The sequence below is a fragment of the Larimichthys crocea genome, chromosome XX (assembly GCF_000972845.2).
Source record: "Larimichthys crocea isolate SSNF chromosome XX, L_crocea_2.0, whole genome shotgun sequence".
NCBI lineage: Eukaryota > Metazoa > Chordata > Actinopteri > Sciaenidae > Larimichthys > Larimichthys crocea.
In genome coordinates, this window is record NC_040030.1 from 1,385,356 (window position 1) to 1,398,030 (window position 12,675).

Below are 12,675 nucleotides of genomic sequence, written 5' to 3' on the forward strand. Positions count from 1 at the left end.
ACAGGACAGAAAAAGGACAGAAAAAGATAGTAGTGACGATAAAGCCTGTTGAGATCGTGGTAGTAGGAGTAAGAGGGCAGAAACGGGGATGTATGAAGTGTAATGGATGAGAGAGCGGCTTAAGTTGTAGTGTGGGTTGAAGCTCTTGCAGCCTACGGCCACCCTACTGTTCTCCAGCACGTCCTCGAGCCACATTCGACTCCACAACCACAGGCCACAAGTCCAACTCTCACTTGTGCAGCTGAGCACCATTACCGGACGCCCGGGTCACAGCTAACACCTGTAGTGGTTTCATACCGGCTCTTACAGAACACATTAACATCGCTCTAAGCCATCCCTTTGTTAATAAAACATACTGTATTAAATGCATGACCCCTACGTTCGGCTTCACATTTGCACATTGCACACAGTGAAACTCTATAACCTGAGTACAATTTGAACCCGAGATAACTGCAATATGAAAAGGCTCAACGGGGACCCAGACAATCACTGCAAAACGGAAACACTGGCCTCTATTTGAAACAAAGGATTTATATCCAGAGAATATCCAGAGGCGTCACGGAGAACGATTGTGCTGTGTATTCATGACAGCGAGTCAAAGAGTCCGTAAAGACCCTGAGGATATGATTATGCCACAAACATTCAAACTAATCATGTCCATACAGTTACTTAGCAAAACAACAAAAATATTCAGAGTGACAAACTTTGTGTCTGATTTATTTTAAGCTGAATGCGAATGATTGTTCTGTGATGTCCTTTTACTGCATCTCGACAGAGCGACGGAAAAATAACCAACATGGTGAACGTCTGATGTAAGTGTGCTTCTTTCACAGACTGAAAGGTGTTTGGCATTGGGAGAAAATTAAGCGAGTGAGACAGTCTGAAGAAAAAAAATTGATGTCAGGTCGTCCTGTCCTGAGGGCTGATAAAAACATGACACCTTCTGCAGCTGAACCTGGTTCAAAACAGCCTGATTTGTTAATTATGTCGGCTTTTCCATCAGATCCTGGAAAATGTTGTATGTGAGGACAGCAGTGGTTGCCGCTCTAGAGATAGAAATGTCAGTCCACCACTTTCACACTGATTATATATAATTTACATTCATGGTCCCCAGAGGAATCAAACTATTGGGTAGATTGCCATCAAACAGTGCCAGTTCCTCAAACGTCCACTTGAGGCTGGCTCCAGAAGTGAGTCAGTCTCCATAAGTCCCCATGTTCAAATAGCAGAAATAAACATGTTTACAGCCTGGTACAAAAAACTGTTTTGGTGTCTATAGCTAATTTCCCCGTTCATGACAACTGTACTGAGGGTGAATTTATATAGAGCTCACCTGTTCAGATTATAGTAAGGCTTAAAGTTCTGCAGGATTATGAGTGTGGCTGATTTGATTGACAGTTGACTGTCAATGATTGCTGTTAAATGCGATACAAACGTTCATGTAAATTCCAGTAACTAATCCTTATCATCAAGTTATGGCCATTAAAAGTGTTTCTTTTTAATACTGACAGGCTCAGATTGTTATTATAAGTGTCTGACTACATGACCATAAAGAGAAATTGAATCTTTTCTGTTACTTTGGCTTTATCTGCTTTATCTCACTCAAGGAGAAGTTTTCATTTTAGCAGAAATGAAATGACCTGTTGCTCAACAGTGGGGAAAAAAAAAGCGTAATGCACCAGTCAGGGAGAGTTTGTTGTGTTCAGCACAGAAAGCATAGCTTTGTGTTATGTTAAAGATTTGAATTTGATGGTTACCTATATTTATTAGATCTGTTTGGTATACAAGACCAGCGACAGGCCGGAGGTGAATCAGCCACTGTGATGCTGTGAAGCTCTGGAGACTGGTGGCGTTCCTGTAGGACTTTCTTTTCCATAATGCTGTCAGACAGTTATAATAAGAATCCGAGTCGTCAGGAGCAAAAAACATACACTTTTAATGGATATTTTGATGGTGTGCAGTTGCCTGCGAGGAATATGGCATGTTATAGCCCTTGGCTGCTCAATCCTGGGCCAAACTCATACATCGTTATACATGCTAAACATCAGCATGTAAGCATGTGCACAACCAAGTTGACTGGACGTCAAATATTACAAGACAAGTGTGGCACTTGGCTGGATTGTATGAAAAATCCATGCCTCTATTAAAAACATATGTATTGCGACATGCATTACAAGATTTCTATTTTTGGAGCACTGTTCATCAGACTGTTTTTCCTAATGTACTGACAATTGGTGGCACTGATAGCACACTTAAATTAATTAACAACAGCTACAGCGCGGCACATATTTTACTGTTATTGCTGTAGCTTTTGGTGGACATTAACGTTGAGCAGCTTGTTGGCATAAATGAATGCGCTAATTAATCCATCTCCTTCCCTCTGGTTTAAATACACACAGAGATACAGTCAGGCCTTGTTAATGCTCGTCTTTAATCAGTTTGTTTTGAGTTTGCTTCGATGTGTTGCATGAGGAAAGATGTAGTCTGGATAACAACCACAATGAGGTGACAGACTTCAAGAAAGAGCCAGATCTTCGCTAAAGTCTCCCCTCTCCGTTCTTTCCATCTTCCACTCTGCATGCATCTCAAAACACATAAAGTAATAGCAATTTCATCCAGCCACCGAGGTGAAGAACCTCTCTGCACAATCTCGGTTCTGCCGAAGCTTGGAAAATCATTCTCTGACTCATCTGGTTTGGATTTATGTTTGGCTTTTAAGAAAAAGGAAAAGTAAGTGCCCTTCAGATTTTGTGCATTTGATGTATTGCAGCAGCTGCCGTACAGAGGGAGAGCTACATCTTTTTTATGCTGCTGATGAAGTGGAAAAAAAATCTCCCGCACTGACATCCAGGTGCGTTACACCTGGTCTTGTTTTGGGTATCATAAAAAAAAGCATACTGTAACACGGGTAAACTGGGGTCATGAGTTCAACACAGGACCAGCTAGCCTCCGGCCGTGTTCACCCTCCCTTTCTATGCTGTTATAAAAGGCCAGCGTTGTGGACAATCACCTCAGGCCGGACGAACAAGGCAGGTTCTGCAGGTCCCTAAACCCTCTGTTATGACTGGCCAAGACAGTGTCAGCACTGCCTATTGTAACCACCCTAATCTAGCCATTAGCCAATTAGGAAGTGACGGGCAGCCGTAATGCCTTTGCATTAGAGGGATGGATTAGTTTTCCATTCAGCGGCCGCCTGCTGCTGCCTGTGGGCAAATGGACTGATGGAGGACAGCGAAGGGCTGCAACGTGCCACCGAAAAGCTGCTTTCGCTGCACTTTGCCTTCATACACAGCGGTGTGCTTATTCACTGTTTTCACTGATGATGCAGTGCAGGGTCCTAATCAACTGTGATTACATATTATTTAAGCAGTAATAAAGCGTATTGAGCAGGGAGTGCAGAGGAGGCTGCTGTTTTTACTGAGCTGTTGATGAAAGTTAATATCTCTGCTTTGCAGTCTAATCAGATTGACCGGGAATGTTTCGGTTCCCTGGCAAAGCGTGGATAAAAAATAAAAAAAGAACTCTCACTCTTGATTCTTTGACCGAACATCCGTCATTTTTTTCCTCTTCCATCTCGCTTAATGAGATTTTAGGTTCGTTCAAGTTCAGTCAAGTTCAGTGAGACCGACTCTTTGTTGCTCCCCTTTGCTTATTGACAGCCAGTAATGTGGGATAGATTGGAGAAAGCCGAGCACTGAACCACACTCCCCCTGCCTGCTGGACCTCTGCCGCCCTCCCCTGAATTCCATTAATAGCTCTGCCCTCCAGGAGGTGCTGGGTGGACCGCCTGTAACACAGCCAGAGATATTGATGACCGCATCCTCCCCCCAAGGAGAGAAGAGAGGAAAGGAGAACTGAGTGAAGATAAAGTGATGAAGAGGTGGAGAAAAAAAGGGAGTAATGCAAAAGAGGGAGGCCGGTATTTTAAAAGTTTAAAGTATTAATCTCCTGGTTATACAGGAAATATGTCTCCATTTTCTATTTTTTAACCACAACATTCACAAAATGTCCTCTAAATGGGAATTAAAAGACACAAACGTGCTGAAATAAAGTGGAAGAACTGTAAGAGGACTACGTACGTCGTTTGTAAGATTCGTAAGTTTCCTCCGACTGAATGATCGCTCGGGTTTTGTTCTCGACAAAACATTTCGCATGATAATCTTTTTGCAACAGCTTCTCAACTCAAGGTAACCAGTGATCACCGCCTGACAAATCCAGCATTAACACTTTATGTTCTACCCAAAAAACTCCCCCGGTGAACTGAATTAATACAGCTCACATATCCAAAAGAGCATTTCCTACTTGAACCCCATTGTACGTGCGCAGAAAACACAGTGACACTGTTACTGCCGGCTCGTGTAAGAAGATCAAGGAGGTGCTGCTTGAAATCTAATTTATTCAAATACACACGTCGGTGTGAAAGCTGGAGCCCTAAATCCTGCCAAACTACATCAAGTAAGGACAGCTTGTAGCATCTGATAATGTGATACTCTGTCAAAACGGGATAAGGCTTCACTGGGAATGTATTCATGCGGTTAAATGATGCGATACGCACAGCAGAAAGTCTCACGTTATGTTTTCAGCAGATTTGATTTAGGGTTTAATAACTTGTTATTAGCTCCTCTACGTTACTTCAAAGGTATGCCGAGGAGTTACATTTCCTTTCTCGTAAAATGTTTGCAAAGCTGATTTTTGGTATTGTTTACATCTGCGTTTCTCAGGTTGCAATCTTCTTCTTGACTCTTAGTAGACTCCTACACATCTGTGAAGGCTCTCAGTCATCCAGGTCATCTTTGAAAGCTTAAATCTGGAGCAACTGGACTTGGTTGTAGATCCAAGAACACGTTTCACCTCTTATCTAAGAGGCTTCTTTAGTGACTTCTTCACCACTGACAGTATAAAGAATGGAGAGTGTATGTGTGTTTCTGAAGAGCTTAGTCCTGCTTCTTCTGCTTGCGCTAATCCAAAAATCGGCAAAGACGTGGATCATCGACTGACCTAAGACGGGCTGAAGCACGCCTGGTTGCTCAAACCACCTGTAACAGTACCCACCTGTCAATAAAGCATCCATGCTGTTAATTCTGCATAACTTTAAGATTTAAAAGCATCCATGCTGTTAATTCTGCATAACTTTAAGATTTAATATAATCTGAACAGGTGAGTTCTATAAAAATTCATCCTCAGTACAGTTGTCTTGAACGGCGAAGTTAGCTATAGAGACCAAAACTGTTTTTTGTACCAGGCTGTAAACATGTTTATTTCTGCTGTGAAGTTGGACATTTGAACATGGGGACTTATGGAGACTGACTCACTTCTGGAGCCAGCCTCAAGTGGATGTTTGAGGAACTGCAGTTTCATTGGTTTCACTTCACAGCCGCACAGTTGAAACCATGCACGCAATACAAACTAAATGAAAACAAACTAAAAAACATTGATGCTACTAATAGTCAAAAACTCCACATAGCACTTTTAATTAACAAGTAACTACATCATCAGTGTAGCTGATGTTTCATTTCATGTAATAACGACTCAGAAATCACCTTCACCCAGATGTTTCATGTAATAACGACTCAGAAATCACCTTCACCCAGATGAAGGTGTGTAAAAATACAACCAAGGCTAAATCTGATTTATCATTAGTATTCACCTGTTACGTAAGCTTGAATCAATTTAATCATCAAGGCCGCTGAGATGGCGCTTGATTAGAGCCAGAACTATTAGTCAATCAGCGGAAAATAAATCAGCACCTATTTTGATAACTGATTAATCCTTTTAAATGGTTTCAAGCAGAATTACCAAACATTTATTCTCCTGGAACGCCTCCGTTTGGAGCATTTTTCGCTCTCATGCGTGATCTTGAACTGATTATTTTTAAGGTTTTGCAATGTTGGTTAAACAAATGAGTAATTTGGTGACACCGCCTTCGGTTTAGGTGTTATAGAACAAATGAGAGAAAATAAATGAGTCAATAGTTGCGGCTCTAGTGCTGATGCACAAAAAAAGACATGAACATATCCTTTAGTTAACAGCCAGTAATGACACCTTCATCTTAAACTGTTGATGCTGTTTGAATACAAAGTCCCGAGCTCGGTGCGAACGTCTGTGACAGTGACAAATCGGCTTGCCATTGCGAAAAAAAGCTCTCTGTATTGATTAAGTGCCGTATCAAAAACATTTGGGAGCAGACGTGGTAAAAAGTACGACTGACATTCAGGATGTAGCTCAAGTTTTTTCTAGGCTTGTCCCAGACATGTGATACAGTACGCCGCCAAGATAAATATATACACAGTGTAAAAAAACAAAAAAACAACCTACCCCTACAGAGGGATGTCATCATGATATCTGTTATCATTGAAAATTGAATCAGAGCTCCTCTATCCTGGTTTCTGTCTCTCTCGTGGGAAGATGTGAATGGCTCCTTTCATCGCATCTCAAGCTCCCCTCTTATTTCTTCTCGCTCTTCCAGCATGCCACTAACACAGATCGCCTTTGGTCTTGCTCCGCATCGCAACTTCCACGGGAATCAAAGCCGTCATGTTTGCAGGGAAGGAGGACGAGGAGGACGAGGAGGAGGATGATGAAATGAAGAAAAAAGAAGAAGAAGAAGAAGAAGAAACACACCCTAAGAATTCAGAAGCTGCGGAGGAGACTCTTGACAGGCAGCAGCCCGAGCGAGCGTGAGCGTCGAACAACTTTAATCTGCAGGGGGAAAAAAAAAACCCTCCCCTGAAAAACAATATTTCAGCAGCTACTCCAATTTTTCTCCGGGCCGGCGCATCGCAGCACACATTCACACGCACACACACGTGGCTGACAATGTTCAGGTACGATGAGAGGAAGAAGATGAAGAGAGGGCAGAGATATGGAGAGATTAAGGGAAAGCTGATGTCATCCGTTTGGATATGTGGCCCCGGGGTGAGTGTGTGTGTGTGTGCTGTGATCAGGGATGTGAACGTGCTGCTTTTTCAGCCTAATCCCCCCCAGCCAGTGCCACGCTGGCTCGAGCACATTACCACCCAATGACACAATCTGTTTGTCAGGACGGGCCCGCGCCCGCTTTCATACATTCATAAACGCCCCGTCACTGCTCAGCCCGGAGGCTCAGACGACTGCCCGTTCTACCAGAACCAACAACCTGAAATGTATCCCATCACGCCATCTCACCGTCTCTCCCAGTGCTCCAGTGTCAACAGCTGCAGTGTCAGGAGAGCCAATTTATGTGTTTCCAGTAACATCTTCGGCTCAAGTGAGGGATTTGAACCGACAGCCCGCTGGGTCAGAGAGGCTGGAATAATCATCACACCCCGCACGGTGGTAATCATCTCATAGTGAGGCCTCTTGGCCTTTTAATACCAGGAGCTAAGCAATCTCATACTCTGACCTCTGACACATTCACGCTATTGGACATACTGTGGCTTCATGTGTGTGAAAGCCCCGTCTATTAGACCAATAGGAGGTCTCGATTACGACTGCAGGAATGTGACATTATTCCCGTGTTGTTTAATGTGACCCAGTTTGTTGGTTCTTCTTGATTTCAAGTTTATGATCGTAACGCAACATGAGGCCAAAAATGTGTTGCAGCCCTCTGTGGTTGAAAGTTTCAAGCCTGTTTAATCTCAGACAACACCCTGCATCCCTCATAGGCGTGGTTGGGTTGGAAATTTGCATTTGTTGCACCTGTAACCACACCCAAAAATTATGTCACAGGACAGTGGAGGTTTGAAAAGACGAGATTTTGAGGCGGTGTTAAGCATAGACTGTATAAAACACGGGCGTAGCATCCGTGACGTCACCCACAGCTGTTTTCCACCGCCGTGTGGTCAGTCCGGCCTCTGCTGCCTCCCAGCTATGCTGGAAATCTGCAAAGATGTGGATCGTGGGTCAAGCTGAGGCGGGTTCTCACTTCTTCTGGAACCAGCCTCAAGTGGACGTTTGAGGAACTGAAATTTTTGGCACTACAGAGGGTACAAAAACTCAAAATCACTGTATACTATCAGCTGTGTACTCAGTGTATATGCTCAGTAATACAAGGTTGTTTTTCTATCTGGTATTGCAGACGTGCTGATTGCTGACTGTGAAGATGCTGCTTTTTTCCCCAATAAATCTAAAAACACGGATTAAAGCCAAAATCTAATTAGTTGTTCTGTCTGTGAGCAAATCGATGGACCTGCTGTGTGAGCGTGGTAGCTTTCGTGTGTTATATTACGATAGCCCCTGTACAGTCTCTGACGAGGACGAGGGAGGGGGAAGTGGTGAACACCAACCTGATTATTCTGGAGGGGTGGGGTTGCAACTCTAAAAGACTGACAAGCTTTAACCCACAGGTACAACCAGATTTGTTTGAAATCTTGAACGTTTGTGGTGATTCTAGCACCTTCTAGCAACTTTCACGGATTGTGCGACTCCTTCTGGGATTAATATTTGTGTCATCAGGGTTTGATAGATAATGTTGCCATGGAGTCTGCGAATAAGCCATGGATTATTCGCAGACAAAAGTCTGCATCAGCCGACACCTGTTTCCACTGCGAACACGGATACGCAGAGCAATGAAAAAAAGGCTGAATGTGACAATTATGATGATTCTAGCAAGTGTGTGACTGAAGTATGACTCTCAGAGGAGAGGGCGCGATTGTGACACAGATTGCATCAATCAGGTTGGAAGAGTTGACGGTGACTCCAATCAGGGGCGCATGAATCAGAGAAGGAGTAAAAAAAAAACAAAACACAAAGAGCCTGTATTTCTCCTGGTCTGTCACCAAAAAAAAAAAAAAAGCTTCGCCTGCATCGCAATTAAACTGACAGCGAAGGAGCGTGATCTCAGCCGCTGAAAGAGACTTCTTCCTTTTGTTGCCAGAAGTGCTGTTTGTGTACACTGAGCTGACGCAGTGTTACTTAACAAAGCTCTCACGATGGCACTTATGATAAATGAACGAACAAAACACTGGCGTGACTTTGTGGCAGAGCAAAAGTTGACACTTGACAGAACGAGCATTGATTTTGTTGTCAGTGTTGCAATTCAAGGCATGAGGAGTTTTCTCACGCCTCGACTAAGATTCCCCCCCCCCAAAGCATTTCTTAAGTATATAAGCTAATACAAAGCCGTGAATAATGAATAGTAAATTTTTGTTTTAAATGACAGCAAATTATTCATGAATTCGAGCTTCCTTCCTGTTACTCGCTCAAGGCGGAATAATATAAAAAAAGTGTTCCTGGAAGCTTTGAGAGTAGCGTGAACGGCGGTTTGTGGAAAATCTTTCCATGATTTATAAAGAGGGTGTGTTTAGTTGGACTTGCTCCTCTGACGGTGGACTGAAGGGTGGAGACTCAGGACTCAGGGTAAGTTTGTTTAACTTTGAATGAAAGAAGTCTGTTCGTTATGGGGTGGTCCATTTCTTTTTCTTTAACAGATACAGCTATTAATTTAAATCTGCATGATGGACTGAGAGGGGAACATAACTAACCGAGTTGATCATCAGTGACGGATTGAAATGACTCGTACAAATCATTTAAGCATTCACACCGAGGCTAAACGATTATCTAACTTGATGTAACGCTCAGATGCATCTTTCCGTGTCGTGACTTTCTGTCTCTTTCATACTCTAAATCTTGGCTGATTTCAGGCTTATTTTCACAGTTATGCCCATTATTCATTTTGGTTATAATAAACACTGGATGAAACAACTGAATCACAGAGATTTGGGAACGTGCCATCATTGGTAAAAAGGTGTAAGGGACCCGCAGAAACTTGCGAGGATGAACGCTAAAATTATGAACCTGAACTTTAACTTGAATCCCATCATAGGTGAAATAAATAGCTCAACATTTTAGGAAATATGTTGTTTGTTTGGCTTGATACCAGTCTCATGTCTGTTCATTAAGTATGAAGCTGGAAACAGAGGGAAACCATTAGCCCGGCTCTGTCCAGAGGTTTTTCTAAATCCACCTCCAGCACCTCTACAGCTCAGTCACTAACATGTTATGTATCTTTTTGTTTAATCTGGACTAAAAGTGAAATGTAAAAATGACATGCTGTGTTTTTAAAGACTGAAACTTCAGGAAGTCACTGCTACCGGGTCGGGAAATAATGTGGCACATAACCCCCGGTAAAAACCACAACTTGACGGTTTTACACTTCAGTTATTATATGGATTGAACAAACAAGATACTACAAGTTAATTAGTGAACTTTAAAAGGTGCTGGTAAGCACATTTTTAATTAATCTGGACAGAGCTATGCTAGCTGTTTCCTGCTGCTTGTAGCCTTTATGCAACATGCCGCATTCAGATAATACAGGAAGGATTTCTGAGTTCACTCAACAACTCGAGACGGTTTTATGATTGCAGAGTGCTTTGACAACACAGCTCTATATTCATTAAAGGTGAGTTTAATCACCTTAAACGACAGACTTCATCTGACGTGAGTCATCCATGTTTTATTGATTTTTCAGCACTTCTGTGTGATTAAACTCTCAGTCAGGTATATCAGAGCTTTCAGAGAAATATAAGCTGTAATGAAGTCGTGGATGTTGGTGCCAGGCTGTGCTGTGGAATCAAACTGTTGTCTCTTTTATGGTCTCACGTGTTTGTGTTGGCTCACCACCAAAAGCTACAATTTTCCCTTCAGCCCCACTCTGTCCTGCAAATCAAATAATTCATCAATTTGCAACTATGTTGATCGCTTTAGTCCGTGTTCATGTAAAAACACTGTTGATGGTTCCAGCTGCAAACTTGTTGTTTTGCCGCTTTTTCTTTTAATTCTTGTAATTAATTTTTAATAACTTTGACAAAACAAAAACAAAACATAGTGAACGTGTCACTTCTGGATAATTGAGACGGCGTTTCTCAATAATTTCTTAGGTTTTACAAATTAAACAATGATGAATATTGGAGAAAATAATTAGAAGATTAATTTATAATTAAAATAAATTAGCTGCAGCCTTGTATAAAAGTTAAAAATCAGCCCAGTGCCACACTTTTATATTAATGCATAACTAATAATAATCTTATGGTATAGTAAATTATAGTATAACAGACACAGGGGACAGTTTAAGTACCCTTAATGCAGGACTAGTATTTTTACAGCATGCTATTAGTACTTTCACTTCAGTCTTCCACTGCCTCCTCTTCTCTATCTTTTCCCCTCCTCTCTCTCTCTCTCCGTCACTCTTTCATTCCCTCTCTCCGATACAAGCATCCATTAATTCAGGATCCAATTACCCGCACGGCTCCGAGGCCCCTCCCACTCGCCATCCATCTCCGACTGCCTCGGCCAATGGACGACTCTCTCGGTGCGACAGATCAAATTCCACCTCCACAAATAATCCCTCACCAGAACGCCGCTGCCAACGCCGCACAAACTTTAATTGGATCCTTTTAATAGTGTTCACTATGGCCACTTTCAGCCATGTAATTAGGTTTCTCTTCCTATACAGTTTAATGGTCGCGGGGTGGGTGGGTGAGTGGAGTAAGAGGGGAGGTAGATGGAGATGGAGAGGGTAAAAAAGGCCAGACTTTCCGTTTTACAGAAGGCTTAATCCAATTTCACCCAGAGAGAAATCATCTCATGGTGTATATACTTTTTTTTTTTCAATGGGGGTTTTTATGGTGGCCCATAAAAACCATAGACTAGTGTTGAATATCCAGCCTCATTGATTTTTCGGCTGTGAGCAAAGTGTCTCATTTTGGCTTACACCTTTTCCAACCGACTCCCCTGGCTATTGCAAAGCTTCGCCATGGGAAACGACAAAAAAAAAGTCAGAATCTCTAAACGCTGCCACCAAAACTCCCCGAACAGGATGGAAATGACGGGATTTCTGGAGTGATTAAGTCCTGCCACTTGTGAGGCGATTAGGGGGAGTCTACCAAATGAATAATATATGTATAAGCACTCTATCAAAAGGCAGTGAAACAGTCACGGGGATGAATGGATGATGGGAGAACAGTAAGCAGCCTAATAACAATAAATACAAAGAGACACCACCCCACTGCCTCGAAAGGGGTGGAGAGAGCACGGACAGAGAAGAGGAGAGAGAGGAGAAGAACTACAGAGCAGATGGATGGGTCAGTCACCTGTCCAGGTGAGAAGGGACCTTCTGTAATTCTAGGGCGACTGTTCTGACAGTTCATAACTCAGAGCGGGGGAAAAAAAGTATATTTGTTTACGCCCGGAAGTCGATTTCAAACTGCGTTCATCAGGAAGACTGATCATCTTGCCCTTAAAAATGACCGGCGCTGAGAAAACAGCAGGACAGTCCATCAACGCCCACGAGGCCGGATGATTAGACAACAAATTTTGTCGGATGCAAGTCATTAATGCAAGTTTCTGACTTTTAAACAGAGTTCACATCAACATCAATGTCATATAAACCCTGATGTAATCAATATAGTGATATATTTACTCTCACATGATCAACTCTACTGATCTTAAACTTGGAATTGTTTCCCATAGATACATTCTTCCCATTGGCAATATATAATTAGAGCATCCTGGTCTATCCTGGTGAATTGAAGCCAATGCTCATTATATGCTTATTATTACCTGGATTAAACAGTTTCCTGATGAGTTTATTGTCTCAGTCTTTAGTTTCAAGTCTTCTTCCATACAGCATGCTGTTCATTTTGTAAATTATAGTTCTATCTAGAGTAAAGCAGATGATTAAACAGGGGATGCTTTAGG

At 42.4% G+C, this 12,675-nt stretch overlaps 1 protein-coding gene across 12 annotated transcripts in view; it reads right to left on the minus strand.

The window, feature by feature from the left end:
* The window catches only part of magi2a (membrane associated guanylate kinase, WW and PDZ domain containing 2a), a 224,191-nt gene that overhangs the window by 83,477 nt on the left and 128,039 nt on the right, over nucleotides 1–12,675 (minus strand). The window contains exon 1 of one of the 12 annotated variants that reach the window (XM_027272506.1): nucleotides 6,316–6,435. The exons of the other annotated variants lie outside the window; for them this stretch is intronic. Coding sequence (XP_027128307.1) covers nucleotides 6,316–6,352 — 37 coding nt within the window. The 5' untranslated portion in view covers nucleotides 6,353–6,435. Of the gene's footprint in view, nucleotides 1–6,315; nucleotides 6,436–12,675 lie in introns of those variants that run through there. 12 annotated transcript variants of the gene reach the window in all.